General features: G+C 37.7%; 1 protein-coding gene across 1 annotated transcript in view; it reads left to right on the forward strand.

Moving 5' to 3' along the window:
* sema3d (sema domain, immunoglobulin domain (Ig), short basic domain, secreted, (semaphorin) 3D) overlaps positions 1-19,087 on the forward strand; it is a 45,073-nt gene extending 25,986 nt beyond the window's left edge. Inside the window, exons 6-18 of the mRNA XM_089116326.1 lie at positions 31-124; positions 1,048-1,176; positions 2,204-2,346; positions 5,747-5,861; positions 5,970-6,039; positions 6,271-6,415; positions 6,804-7,026; positions 7,287-7,375; positions 7,478-7,519; positions 8,298-8,455; positions 10,248-10,312; positions 10,833-10,969; positions 17,409-19,087. Coding sequence (XP_088972452.1) covers positions 31-124; positions 1,048-1,176; positions 2,204-2,346; positions 5,747-5,861; positions 5,970-6,039; positions 6,271-6,415; positions 6,804-7,026; positions 7,287-7,375; positions 7,478-7,519; positions 8,298-8,455; positions 10,248-10,312; positions 10,833-10,969; positions 17,409-17,786 — 1,788 coding nt within the window. The 3' untranslated portion in view covers positions 17,787-19,087. The remainder of the gene's footprint in view (positions 1-30; positions 125-1,047; positions 1,177-2,203; positions 2,347-5,746; positions 5,862-5,969; positions 6,040-6,270; positions 6,416-6,803; positions 7,027-7,286; positions 7,376-7,477; positions 7,520-8,297; positions 8,456-10,247; positions 10,313-10,832; positions 10,970-17,408) is intronic.
* Positions 19,088-19,622: the final 535 nt, after the last annotated feature.

Here is a 19,622-nt window from a genome sequence, read left to right on the forward strand (position 1 = left end):
AATTATGTGTGTTGTGTGCTATGATCACAGGACAGCTGGCTGCACCTCCACAGCAACACTGTGGAATCTGGCCGAATGAAATGTCCTTTTGATCCACTCCAGCCTTTTGCTTCAGTACTCACAGGTGAGACTGAATCAGATCTTCCTTCTCTTAAACACAAACCTGATGTAAAGAGCATTTTACTCTTTACACGTGATCGGCTTTGACCCAAGAAAAATCTGGTTTGTCTTTTCTGTCTGTCAGACGTTTTTTTCTTCAAGTTAAACCGACCCTTATGTTTGTGGAGTACTGTGGAGAAATGTCACACCCTGTCAAGAGTACCAGCTGTAAACTTTCCAAAATGTCAATTTTTTTCTTGTGTTCCGTTTTTATGTGTCGTATTGAAGCCTGAATTTTTCCAGCTGAGTAAAATTTGATTAATTACAGCCATTAGTCATTACAGAACCTTCCTTCCTGAGAAGGCCTGAATTAGGAAAGCTTTAAATTAATAGTTTACTCAAAAGTGAAAATTATGAGTACAAAACCAAATTGTGACATGCTCCAAAAAGGCCCAACAAATCATAGAAATCATCCAGAAATAGAGCATTTAAGAAGAAAATATACATCTCTACTGTAGTAATCGAATCTAAAGTAATTAATGCAAATGAGAATTTTCACTTTTGAGTGAAGTCTTTCAAGAGTGTGGATGAGTGTGTTCGTTTATTGACACTGACAGGCATAATCAACCGGGAACAACTCTGGCAGAACACAGAGCACATTCTGTGCTCCAAACCAGAAAGAAGAAGGGTGACGGCAAATGATAATGATGATGAGACAAATCATTTTAGTTATTCTAAAAACATATTCCATAAACCCTTCTTGGTTGTCATGGATACTGGAGAGTTTGTAACTTGTGTTTTGAACTTTAGATCACAGGGCATATCATGTGTGTGAGGAAAAGAGAATATGATAGTGATGGCTGATGGTCAGCTGTTGTAACAGTGCCTGCACCCTGACTGACCACAGCTCAATGTTTACGCTGAGATGCTCCCTTTCTTTGTTTTCAGATCAGTATCTCTACGCTGGCACAGCGTCTGATTTCCTGGGCAAGGACAGCACATTTAGCCGCTCTCTTGGCCCGACCCCTGACCAGCAGTACATTCGCACAGACATCTCTGAGGACTACTGGATCAACGGTCAGTTTTCCCCTCCAGTCCAGTTTACACTCAGTGAATAACATACAGGCACATCTTATACTAAATAGGCGTTGATCTGTAAATGTGGGCTTCCGGAAGAAGTCTCACCAAGGCTGAATTTATTCTTCAGAAATACAGTAAAACTGTAATATTGTGAAATATTAACAGTTTAAATTAAAATAACGATTTTCTACTTCGATATATGTCGATATTTAATGTTTTCCTGTGATGGTGAAGCTGGATGTAGTGTTCAGTGTCACACGATCTTTCAGAAATGAATCTAATATGCTGATTTGCTGCTCAAGTCATGTTTTTTTATTATTATTATTATCAATGAAAACAGTTGCTCTTTAATAATTTTGTGGATCATTTTCTCAGGATTTTTTGATTAAAAGAAAGTCTAAAAGAAGAACAGAATTTATTTGAAAAATAAATATTTTGTTATATTTTACATTTCTTTACTGTCACTTTTGATCAAAACCTTTGATTGGTGTATAAAAAAAAACATAATTTTGGCCAAACACACAATCCCAGTATATCTTGCTGCTTGGACTGCTTGGAGAGTCTTAACGCTTCAATCTTTTAGACATAGTCTTCTCTAAGTTATTCTGAGTTACTGGCACCTTTCACTTCTCTCCTCTTTGAGTCTTAGTCATATGCAGAGAGTCCAATATAATACAGTCTTTGTCTAGTCATTGAGTTAATGACTGTCTCTCTTCCACCTATGATTTTCCTTCTGAATGTTAGAGCTCTTCTAGTGGCTGATGCAATTTAATGGAGTTTAAACCCACACAGTCTATTTTCCAACCCTAAACACTCATTAACGGTCTGCTTTGTGTCCAAAAGGAAATGCCTACACTAAACTGTAGGATACAGTTTTGTCTTTATACTCTCTCACACACAAACAGTGGATATGAAACAGGGTCTTTGCTGTTTTAATAGACTTCCCTAACGTTTTAAAAGGGATTGTTGGATTAGTATCACATAAATCAATTAAAGCTGACCAGCTTTTCTCTCTCGTCCACAGAGGGCAAGTTTATTTCCGCCCATCCCATCGCGGACACCTACAACCCTGACGATGACAAGATTTACTTCTTTTTCCGTGAGGCTTCCCGTGATGGGAGCACTGCAGACAAGAGTGTGGTGTCTCGCGTCGCCCGAATCTGCCGGGTAAGTTCTGTCCTCACGCTGCCTGATCGGATTCAAACTCACCTCATCTCTTTGATCCTTCCACAGCACATGACATGAAATGTGCTTCCCCTGGGAGGGGAGGCTTCCTGGTATGTTCCCCTTGATGTGATCTGCTGAAAGCGGACCAAACCACTGTTGTCAGGCGGGGAAATCATAGCAGAGGTCTGGTCATGTAATTGCTGCCTAAGTCGTTGTTCATGATGACAGTGGAAGTCCCTGGTGTAGGGAAATAAGTGTGCAAAGTGACTCCATTGTGTTCCACCCATCCCTTAACACCAGTTCACTACGAAGGCTGGGGGCATTACGCTAATACCATCCACAAAGAAGTCAAAGTTAGATTTGATGTCATCTGAAGTAGACGATGGGGAACTATAGCTCAAACATCACACTGACCACAAATTCGTCATTTTTACTCCCTTGAAAGGGCACTGTGGGAACTCCATTGTCAAGTCCAAGGTCATTTCTAAAGAAAGTGAGCAATTGAATCCCTTCTCAAGGTCGTCATCAAAGAATACAGAATATGGAAGTCATTTTGGATATGGATAATCAGTTTGTTATCCTGGGTGACAAATGAACAAAGTTTAATGTAATTCCATTGTTTTGAGCTAAATTACTCTACCCATGCAAGGTAAACAAAAACTTGGTAAAAACACGTGTTTATATACGCTATCATTTCTCTTATTCTGTTTTGTATTTAATTTATGAAGCAAAGAATGTATAGTCAGTTGATCATAATCAAAAAATATTACTGTAAAATAGACTGAAAATAGAATAATCGACTGACTGTACATTACTGTATACTGTTTACAGGTTCTTACCAAAATAAATGGAAATATTATTTTGAGGTATAGAATTATTCATTATTTAATTTTTTTTTAATTAAATGAGAGAAGATCATATATATGTGAGACCACAGAGAGTGATACAATAGACATGAAACCAGAACTGATATTGTTCAAAAGCTGATATTGTTCAGTTTAACGCGTTATTAACGGCATTAACGCAAACCCATTTTAACGGCGTTCATTTTTTTTATCGCGCGATTAACGGTCTTTTTGTCCTAGCAAACTTTGTCGTTTTTTCACATGCTTTTGCTACAGGAATCCATTTCGGCGTCTCGCGCTCGTCATCCACTCAAAGCCGCCTCGCAAGCCCAAACGTGTGTTTGCGGCGTGCCTGTTGTTTTGTTTATGGTCTTGATCCGCTTGCACTTTGGTCAAAGAAGCAACAAACCGTCCTCACGCCGCGCAAGCCATTGAAATGAAAGGGTTTCAGGGACGTTTTGTGCCGCACACACTCGTTTCGGCTTGCGAGCCGGCCAAATAGTGGATGACGAGCACGAGACACCGAAATGGATGCCCTAAAATTCTGAATGGAAAGTTTACTTTTAAAAAGTTGCCATATTGTCCCATTGACAAGACCAAGTGATCTGTGTTTTGTCGTTGTGAACTGAGCTATCATCATCGCAGCACGTCCAGTCAGAAACACCACTTGATGATGGCCAAGCAAACACACACACACACACAGACACACAGATGATGCGAATTCTCCGCCCCCTCGCCAATATTAGGGCCTCGTCAGTTTTTCTTTCACCCTTTTACTGATAGACAGTTACATTGTGTGAGAGATTATTTATAGGCTATATGTTAGTGTGAAATTGAACACTATTCCAATGTTATTTTCAATAATAATTTTTCCACTTTTCCACTTTTCCATATTGATAAGAGCATTAAAATGAGAAAAAAAATAATGTAACAAAAAGAAATCAAGAGACATTTAGAATAGATAAAAATGTGCGATTAATCGCGAGTTAACTATGCCATTAATGCGATTAATCGCGATTAAACATTTTAATCGTTTGACAGCACTAATATATATATATATATATATATATATATATATATTTTTTTTTTTTTGTTTAAATGTATCTTGTTGCTATATACAAGATACATTTAAATATCTTGTATACATTTTAGATACATAGGCATATATATATATATATATATATGTGTGTGTGTGTGTGTGTCATTAAAATATAAAAAAATTAATAAATTGGAATAATATTTTATAGTATTACTGTTTTTAGGTTATTTTTGTCAAGTAAATGCAGCCTTGATGGAAATTCTCCAATACCTATTTGTCTGAGTATATGTTGAAAACTGTTTTAAAGGGATACTCCACTTTTTTTTTGAAAATAGGCTCATTTTACCACTCCCCCAGAGTTAAACAATTGAATTTTACCATTATCCAGTGTATTCAGACAATTTTCTGTTATTTAGAAGAATATCAGTAACCAGACAGTTTCTGGTCTCATTGACTTCCATAGTATATTTTTTTCCTACTATGGAAGTCAATGCGACCAGAAACTGTCTGGTTACTGATAATCTTCTAAATATCAGAAAATCGGCTGAATGGATTCGAAAACGGTAAAACTGAACTGTTTAACTCTGGGGGAGTTGTAAAATGAGCCTATTTCCCCAAAAAAATGTGGAGTATCCCTTTAATGCACAGTGCTTCAATTGACCAATAGCAATCAAATATTGTAGAGAGCTGTGTAGTGATTTCAAGCAATTGTCCGTGCAAGTCAGCTGTCAACCTGCAAGTATAAAAAGTCAATGATTTAAAGCAGTTTCCTTAATGCTGTAGACGCATCCTCTCGGGCTGTATGCTATAAAAATTCCAAGCTCTATTGCAAAATTCTTGTTTCGAAGCGGGCGGGTTTTTATAGCTTTAGGAGTGAGCTGTAAAGCTATCCGAGGCCAGATTCCTTACTGGATAACTGGCCTAACACTAGAGAGGGCATCTTTGAAGATTAAAGAATTTGGAAAACGCCACTCCTAAACCTCTTTTAGGTCTTCGCCCCCCTTTTTTCTCAAGTGTGTGTGTTATTCAACAGGGATAATGGCAGAGGATGAATATGTTTGCTGCTTTAAGTGGGTGTAGGTGAAATCATTGGAGTCCTTTGATTAAACCCTCCTGGCTATAATGAGGAGATTAATTTAAGTGTTCTCAGCATGTTTTCTCGTTCTAAGACCTCTCAGTGGTCTATTGTGCATCTAAAGACGTAAACCTGCTCTTGGAGTGTTCACGGAGAGGGTCGTTATATTCCCATTATAAACTCGCCTCACTCGCTCTTCTCGATTTCTTCTCTTTTTCTTTGTCTGTCTCTTTTGTGTGTTGTGTGCCTCTTAAGTCTGTGTGTACCTGAGGGGTTTGTGGTGTTCTGTAGTCACATGCTTAATTAAATAAGCTGCTCTAATCAGTAGCAAATGCTGGTTTTACATTTTTACTGTAAAGCCGATACTGTAATTAGACTAAAGATTTAAATTAAACATGTGCTTTCATAACAACGACATTTAATGAACCTATATGCTTGCAGAATGATGTTGGGGGTTTGAGAAGTCTTACCAACAAGTGGACAACATTCCTCAAAGCAAGACTTGTGTGCTCCATTCCTGGACCAGATGGAGTGGACACACACTTTGATGAGCTGCGTGAGTGATGTGTTTTCTGTTCCTACTCCCTCTCACAAACACATATTTCAGTTTTATCATACTTCTTGGCATTTAAAAAGATGTTCATCGTGTGTGTGTGTGTTACAGAGGACATCTTTCTCCTCCCTAGCAGAGATGAGAGAAATCCAATGGTGTACGGAGTGTTCACCACCACCAGGTGAGAAGTATTAATATTAATATTACTTCAGAGTATTAATATTTCATTGCTTTTGGTTTGGTACTGTAGCTTGAAATCCATTGATTGTTGATGTGCTATAAAATTAGTTAAAATAGATTTTATAGATTACCAATGCAATTAAAAGTATGGTAATTCGTATAAAGTTGCCCATGTGGCATTCAGCTTCTTTAGTTTTTGTAACTTTTTTTTTTGTTGTTTATTTTGGGTCAGTTCTATCTTTAAAGGATCCGCGGTGTGTGTCTATAAAATGGAAGATATCCGTGCAGTGTTTAATGGACCGTATGCTCATAAAGAGGGACCAGACCATCGCTGGGTGGAATATGAAGACAGAATACCCTACCCACGACCGGGCACTGTTAGTAGCACTCTTACAATTTTATTTTCTCTCTCTCTCTCTCTCTCTCTCTCTCTCTCTCTCTCTCTCTCTCTCTCTCTCTCTCTCTCTCTCTCTCTCTCTCTCTCTCTCTCTCTCTCTCTCTCTCTCTCTCTCTCTCTCTTTAAACCCCCTTTCAGTCATTGCCACTTTGACACAGGAGTTTTATGCATTACCACTAGAGGGAGACATAACACAATATCCCTTTTACCTTACATATTTGAAAACACTGTTGCACAAACACAACATTCATGATAATACCAAAGGCAGTTTCATCACTTCATATGATTGCATATTTGTTATTACTTCCAGCAATTTATGCTGTTATATATACTAAATGTATAACTATACATTTTCCTTTCTTTCGTAGTGCCCCAGTCGGACATATGATCCTCATATAAAAACGACTAAAGACTTTCCAGATGAGGTCATCAGTTTTATACGATTGCACCCGCTCATGTACCACTCCGTGCACCCAATGACGGGCCGACCAATTTTCACTCGTATCAATACAGAGTTCCGGCTCACTCGGATTGTAGTGGACCGTGTGGCAGCTGAGGACGGACAGTATGCTGTTATGTTTTTGGGCACAGGTATGATATGCAACAACCACATATAATGGCAGACATCCCAAACTGCAAAAAATCATTTCAAGGAGGTATCCCGAATATCACCGCTTCCTTTGACTTTGGATGTCTCTGATGGTGTATTTTATTTTAATATTTTAAAAGGTTATAATGACCACATTTTGCCAAACATAGGCTTGTTCTAAATACCTTATTTCGATCAACCAGCAGATGGCAGTAGAGCTTATCTATTGAAGAGACAAATGTGTGCATGTTTGTCTGTACAGATATGGGATCAGTTTTGAAGGTTGTCAGCATCACTCAAGAAAACTGGTCCACAGAGCAGATCATCTTAGAGGAGCTTCAGGTGTTCAAGGTAAAAGTCACAACCATTCAAATATGAAGCATTTATGGATGAATGGAAATTAATAAACAAAACAAGTTCACCTGGGAATGTCTTTTTTTTTTTTTCTCTCAGAGTACCTCACCCATCCTCAACATGGAAATCTCCTCAAAGCAGGTAAGAACAGAAGTTTAAACTTGGTTCTAGGGTAAAGTAAACCTTTTGCTTGGGAATGAATAAGAAAATAAATAACTCATAAATTAAATAAATAAATGACTGACAGGATTCATTGGTAAGCTGTTTTAATCTCAGAGGTTCCACAGGACTATTTGTCATATTTTTTAGCTACTGGTAGTCTCTGTCTCAAAATAGATTTGTTTGGACCTCCATTGTTCTGGTTTATCAAAGTCTTGCGGATAAGTCTGTTTCTTCTGTTCTTGTGCTGTTCCTTGTCTAATTATATCTTATTATTTTTTGGAGCTCATGGTTAGCTTAAGAGTTCGCCCAAAAGCTTGTATCCTTTCTCTGCACAAAGATAGAACCGCATGGCTACGTCAGCGGGATACTAGGCCAATTGTTTTTGTAACTGTTTATTTTTATGGCCTTTTTTATTTTAATAGCAGAGGATAATAGACTACCGATAATATCAAATGGTTTAAAAAAATTGCATTTACAAGGGTGATATATGGAAAGGTCTACCCTGACTGCCTGTTTATTTTCAGACTTGTGCAAGAAAAGCAAGAGCACCACACATTTTATTGTGCCTGTTGTTGTGTTTAGGGTTAGTTTCGTCACATGTACACGTGCTTCTTTTTTTAGAGTTTGTTGGGAAAAAATAGACACTGCAAACAAATGACATTTACTGATAACTCTATTAGAGAGATTGCTCCAGTAAGCACTTTTTTTGTCATTGCACCTGGTTTATTACTTTGTATGTGTGTGTGTGTGTGTGCAGCAGCAGCTGTTTGTTGGAGGAAGCGACGGGTTAGTGCAGGTGTCCCTGCACAGGTGCCATATTTATGGGCAGGGCTGTGCAGAATGCTGCCTGGCTAGAGACCCCTACTGCGCTTGGGACGGCATCCAGTGCTCCAGATACATTCCAGCCTCTAAGAGGTACCACACAAACACACATGCACATGAGCCGACAAAGTCATTGTCCCAAAGAAGAGTTGATGCAAAGCCTTGATATTGATTCACGCAGTCAGCACTTCTGTTTAACGGTCACAACAATGCAACGCTACATGTGTCCTATGATATCCCTGAGATGTGCACCGTGCGCAGTTTGGTGCTCTGGTGTTTGGGATAGCAGAAAGTTGAAAGAGAGAGAGGGCTTTGTGGTGCTCTCTTTCTGACCTACTTCTCCTGGGTGAGTTGTTTCCTGGAGTTCAGCACAGAGAAGAAAATGATAAATATTTGATTTTTCCTGTGCCATAGGGTGTAGTGGGACTGGACTGGACAGGCAAATTGATTAAAGTTGCTTTGTTGTTGAGATGATGTATGTGAGCTGCCATAGAAGTTTTCTTGCCCTTTCTCTCCCCGGCTCTCCGGTCCGCCACAGCCGCAAGGAGGCCAGGTCAGTCCTGGATAGAGAGAGAGAGAGAGAGAGAGAGAGAGAGAGAGAGAGAGAGAGAGAGGAGGGGAATTTTAGTTTTGGAGATTGTTTGGCTATCAGATGTCTCTGTTTGAAAAACACTTTGTGGTTTCATTAAGATTCAAAGTTTGTTGTATTACGGAGAGAGCTGAGGGTGTTTTCATAAAAAAATGGTGTCAGTACTCATTTTGTGTTTGAAATACTTTACAGTAGTCTTAATGTCTATTGAACATTGCTCTGAACATTAAATATAAGATTAAACAACATTAGCCAGTTATGCTTGCAGGGGTATTGAGGTAACTGATCTCACTGCCTTGATTTACGATCAATTAATTCATGGAATTTATTAATTTATTCCAGTGGTTCTCAACCTTTTTGACTACATGATATCCACAACAATTTGTAAAGGTTCCATGACGCTTTAGGGCGTTTTCACACCTGAAAGTCCGAATGTCAGACCAATAACTAACAGTGGTTGGCGAATCAGGGAAGGATACGTCATGACTGATCAACACTCAATCTTCAACCTCTGCGTCAGTGTTTCTAAACTCCATCGTTTTGTCTCGTCCACACTAAAATGCCCTCCGGAGATTCAAAACGAAAAACGGAGCTGCAGGGTTTCTAAACTTCTCCGTTTTAGGTCTTCGTTTTTCCCGTTTTAGTCTGGACGGGAGGTGCAAACATGAAGAGTTCAGATGCAAAAGCCTCTAAATGCCATTTGAAATTTTCTTCTAAAATGACCATTTTTATCAAGCTTGTATATTTAAGTTCAGTAATTTCACTTACATGACAATTAATAGGTAATCCTCATTGCCATTTAAGTGAAATTACTGAACTTAAATATACAAGCTTGATAAAAATGATCATTTTAGAAGAAAATTTCAAATGGCACTTAGAGGCTTTTGCATCTGAACTCTTCACATAGCAAAAGGTCTCTGTTTTTAAACAAAAATGCAGTAGTGTGGACAGGGCCTCAGATTATATTTTCTGGTGCAGATTCTTATGTTGGTCATACACTTTCAAAAAGAATAATTTGTGATTCTGAATGCCAGTATCCCTCAGGGCCTCGTTCCCAAAGCCATCCTCGCCTTAATGACAGTCCCGGAGCGCACAAGGCACACTTTCGTGTATGCCGTCACATGTGACGTCATGATGCAACATGAATTGAGATTAGACTACTTTCACTGAATAGAAGTCATCAGCAGCTCTGTTGCAATTACATTTGGATATTGATAAATCGGAGTCGGAAATGTAATACAAATAAATCAGAATCTAAATAAAAGATTTTTTTCCACATGTGCTCACTGTTTACAGGAGGGCCAGAAGGCAGGACATTAAACATGGAGATCCATCCAGCCATTGTTGGGACACAGAGGATGGTAAGGAAGCATACGAGTGTGTGTGTGTGTGTGTGCGTGTGTGTGTGTGTGTGTGTGAGAGAGGGAGTGTGTGGTCCTATGTTATGGGGACAAAATTTCCCCACAAAGATGGAAATATTTTTGGTCCCCATGAGGAAAACAGCTTATAATTCATACTAAAGGCTCGTTCACACCAAGAACGACAACTATAAAGATAACTATATTAGCGTCCACACCAGCATACAATATCGTTCTGTTTATTCTTTTGGGTAGGTATAGTGTTAGGGAATAGAATATACAATATGCACTGTATTAAACAAATCATAATGTCTATGGCAAGTCCCCATAAAACATGAAAACCAACGTGTGTGTGTAAGCATATAAAGCATAAAAGCACTAAAAGCTATGTTTTGTTTTAAAATGCCGCATTGTCCTGTGGGGCTCAACTAATGGACAACGCTAACCCAAAAAATACCTTTACTGTATTTTTGATATGCTGATCGTCTCTCTCTCTCTCTCTCTCTCTCTCTCTCTCTGGCAGTGTTTGGGAGGAATGTCGAGGAAAAGGTGTTGTACGGAGTGGAGAGCAACTCCTCTTTTCTTGAGTGCGTTTCTAAATCCCAGCAGGCCTTAATACGCTGGTTCGTACTGAAGCCAGGAATGGACCACCGTCAAGAGGTATCACCAACATACATCTGCTACTCGTGTGTATGTGTGTGTGTTTGATTCACCCACTCTATTAGTTGTATCTAGAATGACAGTTGTTTAGTTAGCAACACTACAAAATTAAAAACATCTTTAAAAAAGTATAAAACTACATTGAATCGAGAAGACTATCTGCATACATATTAAACAAATGATGTCATTTAATTCTGCGATTAGAACATACAATATATCTAAAAAAAAATCTACATAAGAGTGAAAGCATTAAATTGAAACTAATTTACAATTAAAGAAGATTTTATAAAAATAAATATTTTCTTTACAAACAGCAGCATTTAACTAAATATTTTTCTTTAAACGAAAGCAGTGCATAGGGTCATGAATTGCTTGTTTGCATAAAATGCAATCAAACTGATTCACCAAAATAAATTGTACCATAAAATGTGGTAGTGCAGTGTTTTAAACATTTTCAGCATCAATGTAATGCATAGCCTGGGTATTCCATTCATATTTTCTCTTTCATAAAAACGTCTTTTGAGATCAAAGGCTTTTTTATGATTGGACACACTCCAGAAACAGATTTACAGTAACTCTCAACCCCATAATGCTTAGAAAAAGTAGATGTTGTATAAATCTGAAGATCGTATAACTAAACAATGTGTTGTAACAGAGAGGCCGAGAACTCAAACAGTTCTGTTGGTAATCGTGAAAATGGCCCAGATCAGAAAGTGGAGAGACAGAACACAGCAGAACTGTGACCTTCACTGGTGGATTCATCTCTTGGGTGTCATGTTTCCCTTTTTTGACTTTAGAAACACATAAATACACTCATCTTTCAGATATCTTTTAAACTCTCTGATGGAGTGTATTTATGCTATCTGCTAAGATAAAGATAATTCAGTTGTTTATTTAAGTCACTGTGTTGTGCAGCGTGTAAAGAGTGTAGGAATGGATCTGTGGATGAAAGTTCATAGTGCCGAGACAGAGGTCATTGTAACCTTGTGCCATGTGTGTCCCTAGTCTTTATTAGCTGTGATGAATAGACAGGGGGCCAAGACCTGACTCTGGAGTGGTAGATCAGCATATCCTTATATTGATCCATCTCCACAACAATTAATCCCAACAGAAGTGTGTGTGTGTGAGAGAAAGAGAGTTGAAGACACATTTGGGGAGGTATGACCGCAGAAGGTCAAATCACAGCACAATTGTCACAGGATAGTTGCAATTCTAGTAGAAACATGCAGTTTCCTGCTTTTGGAAAAATCCTTTAGTCCCATGTCTCAAGTAAACATTTGTTTTATTTTTGTTTCCCTTCCTGCTTTTCTTTTCCTCCTTTCTTTCTCCCATCTTTCCCACAGCACAAAATGACTCCCTACCGCCCAGCTGCCCAAAACACCTGCAACACACAATCTCACGTGTGGCGCAATCTTAAAATATCACCCCACACTTCACCTCGTAAAAGACAACAAAGAATGATAGGAGAGAAAATAGGGATTGCGCTTTTGTGTGAATGTTTATCGAATCAAAGTAAAACAATATCTGGTTGCAATAACAGAAAGGATGCTTCATATCCCACATAGCTGAGAAAACAACAACTATGGGATGGAAATGACAAAGAATTTATTGATTCTGGTTCCAAATCTGATTTTGGTTCCTTGACAATTCTGGGAAAACAAGTTGTCTTAAAAACTTACACCTTGAATTGATTTTGTCTAAACCATATGAAGGCAGCACACACACACAAAAATGTAGGCCTATGTATAAAATTTAAAAGATGTAGTTCAATTGCATATGCACTTAAATTCCATCCATTTGCATTAGTTTTAACATAACCTAATAAACTTGAATATGCAATGCATATTCATATCCGTCATACATAAATAAAACAAGCGAGAAAGAGATTTATGCAATAGTACTAAAAATTACAAATTTGTTTTACATATATTTACCAGTCTCATACATTTTTGAATAGCTTGTTCCACAGCTGGCCACATTTTAACCATGTTCATACTTTTTAATGAATTACATTTATTTATTTTAACAATAAAAAATGTACAGTATGCTGATTCTAAGGAATTTGAAAAAATACATTTTAAAAATATGATAAAAAAATAAATAATACCAAATTGATGCAAACACTTAATAAATAATAAACTATACTGTGATTAATTTTTGAGTGCTTAAGTGGCAAAGAGTTGCTCTTACACATTTTAATTGTTGATTCTTGTACAGGGCTGACATGAAAAAAGAAGCATGCATGACAATCTTCATGACAATATCAACGCTTTATGGTCTAATATTTAAGTATGCAGCCTATTTTATTATGATGTTACATACATGTAGGTGGAATAATCCAGGCATTCTAGAACCAAATATAATCAAACGTCATGTAAATCCTTCCTGTTTTATTCCAAAAATCGGAATAAGTGCCTGTTATCGATTCCCAGCACTTAATAGCCCTAAACAGGACTGTTCTCACCCCCTCTCGTTCTCTTTTCCATCTTCATCCCTCTACGCTTTTTCCATGCTGTTCACTACCCTCTTTTTACAACTAAATATAATTTCCCAGAGGATGGTGGGTCACCGGCAGGGCAGCTCATATTTGAGATGTGAGAAAGATCCTGTGTTGAAGGTTCCAGACCCTCTCTTTCTTTCTCTAAACCCACAGCCAGACCCCAGTGGTGTGTGGAGGGGCCACAGAGAGACAAAGTCCTCGTATCGTAGTTTTAATGCCTTTGACCCGGCTCGATGCTGTGCTTAAACCTGCTTCTGTGATCACAGGCCAGTATCCTCCTGCCCCCCCCCCCCCCCACCCCAGTAAAACCTTCAGCAGGAGTTATACGGAGCGATATACTGCTGAGATACGAAACACAGACACACATTCACTTCCAGCAAACTCACACACCAGAACATCTCCATGACACACACACACACACGTTTCATCTTGACACTTGTGCCCTTGACCTTAATGTTTTAGTTCCTGCTGTCACAGGTGCTGTAGACATTGCAAAACCGCCCTATTTCCTTTAATTCCTGACACGTTTCTGCTGGGTACGATTTATAGTCGTACTCCAAATTTACATGCCGAATCTAGAGTTGTTTTGTGCAATCATGACTATTGCATTTCCTTGAAGCATCTTTTAGATGGCAGATAGATTAGCATAAGTCAATGCGGCGGTAAGCAGTTTGTGTGTTTTACAGGCATTCGGTATGCTTTGAAGCTTTTTTTCCCTCCTCTCCGTACTGCACAGCTGCATTGATTTAGTACTGCAGCCTCAAAAACACAGATAACAGAAAAACAAAAATGAAAGTGAGAGAAAGAATAGGCAGATAGGAACGGAAGGAAGGTAGGAGAATGGTTAGAGAAACTGATTTTGGAGAAAGAAATATTAGCATGACTAAAGCTGGTGGAGATGATTGATTTGTGAATAATTTGTTATTTTGAATAGTTTTTTATATTAGTTACTTGACTAAAACAAAATCTATGAAAATTCATCTGACACATCAAGGTAATATTTTGAATGACGGCATCAAATTTGTACATCCAAATTTATACAACTAAAAAACTGAAGCCTGATTTATACAATTCTATCATTATATATGTAAGCAATAAGGTACGAGAGGCTGTGCTGTATCGTGAATAAGTAACGGCTGAAGGGCGTTGTTAGGCACGACGCGAAGCGGAGTGCCTGCAACCCCTTCAGCCGTTACTTATTCACGATACAGCACTTGCCTCGAGTACCTTATTGCTTTTATAAAACGGTTGCCACACAATATTACAATAAAAAACAATGTATTAGTGCAACTTTTTAATGTAGTTTAATCAATAAAAACATTCCTTCCGCTAGAAAAATATAGTCCCTGGCTGTGAACAACAACGTTCCAATGTGTAATATGCAGGAAAGCTCAAATAAAAACAACAAAACCATTCTCAAACTTTCTCTCATTCTTTTTATTTTTTTACAACACAAAATTTGTGAAATTTCCTCACACAAATAGGCATAGCTTATCTCTCAGCAAACTAACAAATAAAATAATAATAAAAAACACAAGGGCACATATTTTGATAGATAACAGTTAGGTCTTTAATCTAGTTATTAATTTAGTTGCTTAAATGCTGCAACAAGAGATACTTTATTTATTGTTGTTTATTTAGCCTAAATGTATTTGAACATCTCCGTTTATTGTGCACGCATTAAATATTTGACTAATTTCAATCGGCTCCGCTGTGGTGATATTTAACCTCCTCTTTAGTTGGGGCTCAGCGCTGTCAGCGGTGTTTTATGTTGCAGCAAGAATGTCACTCCAGTGCTTTCTTTGTTTTAAGTTTGGCCTCCAGTAGCTCTTTACTTTTACACTTATGTCCACTCACAGACATAATTTAAAAAGGCTAAAATGTTTAAAGTAAATTTCGATTTATAGGTGGCATGACGATGGATAAGTGGTTTGAGGAACAATTTGGAGAGACTTCTACAAATACGAACTGTCATGCTGAAGTGCTAAAATGTAATAGCCTACATTCGAGAAGACTCGTAATGAAAAAAATACCGTGCAGCAAACCCAATGGGCAGTGAAATGCTCCGGTGACTGGTATAGTGACAGGTTGGGATTAAGCGCATCGGACAGTTTTATGGTGCTGAAATCTTTAGTAGAAATCGGTGTGTGTTTCATTACGACCCTCTCTTCTTGTTGTCTTTACGACTCCACCGAAAACATTATTGGATGAGGACGGTGAATTCGCTGTGTCTCTTCAGACACCAGGACAAACTCAAAGGTGGATCATTCAGGAATCTGTTCAGACCCGCGCGTAACGCTACATAGTGATCCCATATTTTTCTCCTGTGGAGCTTCTGACGCCGGTTTCACACCGCACGCGTTAGCAGAGCGTCAGCAGCGCGTATTTTTTTTCGGCGCCCATGTTAACAGATTAGAGCATTCACACCGCACGCAGAGGCGGCGCGGCATCGCGTAGCAGGAGCAGAGCAGGAGCAGCAGTGCCGCGATCGTGCAGTGTGAAACCGGCGTGACAGTTCCGTAGAAGTCACGGATAAGTGCGTTGAGTTCCGTCTTGGTGATTTGTTTAAAATATGCTGCAACCGTTTTCACTACACCAGTCACCGAAGCATTTCACTGCACATTGGGTTGATATGTGTGGTTGCTAAGGGTGTTGCTAAGGGCGCAGTGATAACTAGAACCGTTGGGTGAAGCGGTCATTGCCGTGTTTTATCGTGAATAAAGCACAGCTCTTGACCAATCAGAATCAAGGATTGGAACTAACCGTTTTATAAATATATATATATATATATATTAGGGCTGTCAAACAATTAATCACGATTAATCGCATCCAAAATAAAAGTTTGTGTTTACATAATATATGTGGGTGCACTGTGTACAATTATTTTGTATATACATATATATATATATATACAGTATATACATGAAAATATTTCTTAAATATATACAAGCATGTCTGTGTATATATATATATATATATATATATACAGTATATATATATATATATATATATATATATATATATACACAGTGCATCCACATATATTATGTAAACACAAACTTTTATTTTGGATGCGATTAATCGCGATTAATCGTTTGACAGCCCTAATATATATTTCAATTTCAAATTTCAATTTCAAAAAACTTTATTTGTCCCCATGGGGCAATTAGTGAGGCCACATATCGTAACGAAAACAATATACATTATAACATACTACATTAAATAAAAACAGTGTACATAAAATACATATTAATGAATACCTAATATATATTTAAAAATAACTAAATCAAGACATAATCAACAAGAAGCTAAAAATGGTTGAGAATTTAAAAGCTGCACTGCTCTGGGAACAAAGATTGCCTTCCTCCTTTGTCTCCTACAACATGGACAACGAAGCCGTCGCCGTGAAGGAAGCCACTCATATATATATATATATATAAATATATATATATATATTTTTTTTTTGTATTATTTTTTTTGAATCAGTTAATTGAGTCCTATTTAAATGCACTGAATAATACAGAGCACTTTGTATGTCAGAGGTGATGGACACCTAGCATATAGATCAGTGCAACAGATCACGCAAACATGAAAGCTGACCGTGTCATTTCTCAAGACCTTCGCTACCCCTCTTTTTCTTCAGATTTTCTCTCTCGTTAGCATTACCATGTGGTCAGCTTGTCTAATACGACTCTAATGACCAATCAGATGGTATAATGTGAGGTCAGCAGGAATTGGAGCGCAAAGGTTAAAGACTGATCTCTGACCTTGAGGGAGTCTTGTCGTGGGTTCCTTGCCAGAATGATTTATGTGAATAAACCCAGCAAGTGACACATAAATTCACTGTTTGGCTGTGATTAATTTGGAGTGTTTTCAAGAACGTATATTGATATATGGTTGACTTTTAGGAAATAGTCTTAATAATTGTGTTTGTTGCAGATCAAACCAGACGAGCGCGTGCTGATAACCGAGAGAGGTTTGCTGATTCGTTGGCTCCAGCGTAGCGATGCAGGTTCCTACTTCTGCACCTCCCAGGAGCACAGCTTCACCCGTAACCTCCTCCACCTCTCTCTGCACGTCCTGGACCCCGGACAGCTCAACGGACACCAACCTGCTATACGGGACTCATCAGAAAACCCTTCCGTGACCGAACCCCGCCAGCGCTATAAGGACTATTTGCGCATGTTGAGCGGCCCTGCACACTCTCTAGACGAGTACTGTGAAACAGTCTGGCACAAAGAGAAGAAGCAAAAACAGAAGGGCAAATGGAAGCATGTCCAAGAGCTCCGCAAGAGCAGGAACCGACGCCACCACTAGGGGTACCAATGATGCGTGGATTCGAGTGTGAGGTTAGAAGGGTCACAGTGCCCTGGAAGCCACTGAATGTGGATTAAATGAACTCAAACAATCTCAAAACTAAATACAAATACATAAATGAACTATCACCTGACCAGTCTGTTTATGCAAAGCAAAAAGTCCCCCAGAAACATCAATCTTACCGTTAAACATTAAACATTCATTGTAACTGATGCCTCAGATATGACCCACTGATTCTTTACCGTTTAGAAATACCAAAATTCCTATGTGAGCAGTCATCTTGGCTGATCTTTAAGGCAAGACACTACAGGCAACTTTTTTTTTCAGGCACTGGTCAATTTTGATGTGCTGGGCTAACTATTCTTCTTTCAGACTAATAGAAAGAAAATATAAAACAATGCATTTTTAAAATAAGGGGTTTTTTTATGCAGTGAGCCAAAAATCTCAACTTTGTAAATGTAAGTGTAAATGTAAGTAGTAGTCATGAACAAAACTTTCAAATTTTATCTCCATCTATATTCAGAAGGCTTTTACAGTGGGGTTTGTTTAGCATTCACCTGATTTATATATTTTATTACAATTTTTTTTTTTTTTGGCAGTTAACGGTATTTTCTGATTTATGGAGTGATAAGAGATGTCTAAAAACCCCTATGCACAACGTTTAATTTTAATATGTAAATGGACTTTGAACCTGGCTTTATCCTAATTATTGTGAAAATTATTGCGTAATTAATTAGACAATACTAGACAATACATCATTTCCATATAAAAACAACATTTTCGGAAAACAATTGTCTCCATGTACTTAATCAACATGGGAAGTAAAGTGTTATTTATTAGTTAAAATTATGATACGTTTTTCCCTCTAGTGTCTTGCTTTAACACTCAAGTCAGAATCAATGGGGCAATGTATTGTATACTAAAATCATATAGCTATAAACCTATAAACAATGCTCTACAACAGGATTGTTCAGTCTATAAATGCCTGGAATAATGTTTTTAAAAACATGGCACCAGTTCTTTGCGCTTTAATTTTAACCAAGAATAAAAATGCATTCATGTTGAATGTATGTAAATATTTATATTATTTGTACATGAGATTGTGCATGCTTTAGCATTATTTACATAGAATTCTCTTTTGAGATTACAGTTTTAACCAAGCATTTAAATTTCACTGAGTAAAATACATTATTTTTGTATTTTTGCAATTTGTCTTATAGTAGGTCATTTGTTTATGGCATATGACGTTATTTAAAATGACCATGGTGTTGAAATAAACTCTTTTTTTTATTTCTACTTAACTGTGCAATGGAGAAAAGACAATTTGTTATTTAAAGATAGTTAAAAATATTTCTATCTTCTTCTCTTCATGTTACTCATAGTCAAACTATGTGATTTTTTTTTTCTTCATGTGAAAACAAAGCATTTTGCAGAATATCCAGGCTTCTATTTCCATACAATGCCAGTTTATGGTGACCATGGTCAAGCTCCAAAAAGACAAAAAAGAAAAAGTCATAAAGGGTCTATAAGACCCAGTAATATGCACTATAATCCAAGTCTTTTGATTTGGTATGAAAAAGCACATGAAAAGAGTATGTGTCGATTAAATGACAGAATTCATTTTTTTTTTTTTTTGGTGACAGAAATTGATCTTACTCACTCACTGTTCCTCCCCCATGCTTTCAAGTGTCTGTATCCCTCCGGATACAAAAACCATTTAAGGGGTTAAACACTAGTTCAATATCTGTGATGTAATATAGATGAAACAGTCTGACCCTATATCTCTATCACAGCCTCGTAATCACACTTAAATGTGCACATACACACTCTAGGCAG

The sequence above is a fragment of the Pimephales promelas genome, chromosome 10 (assembly GCF_988280905.1).
Source record: "Pimephales promelas chromosome 10, fPimPro1.hap1.1, whole genome shotgun sequence".
Taxonomy (NCBI): Eukaryota; Metazoa; Chordata; class Actinopteri; order Cypriniformes; family Leuciscidae; genus Pimephales; species Pimephales promelas.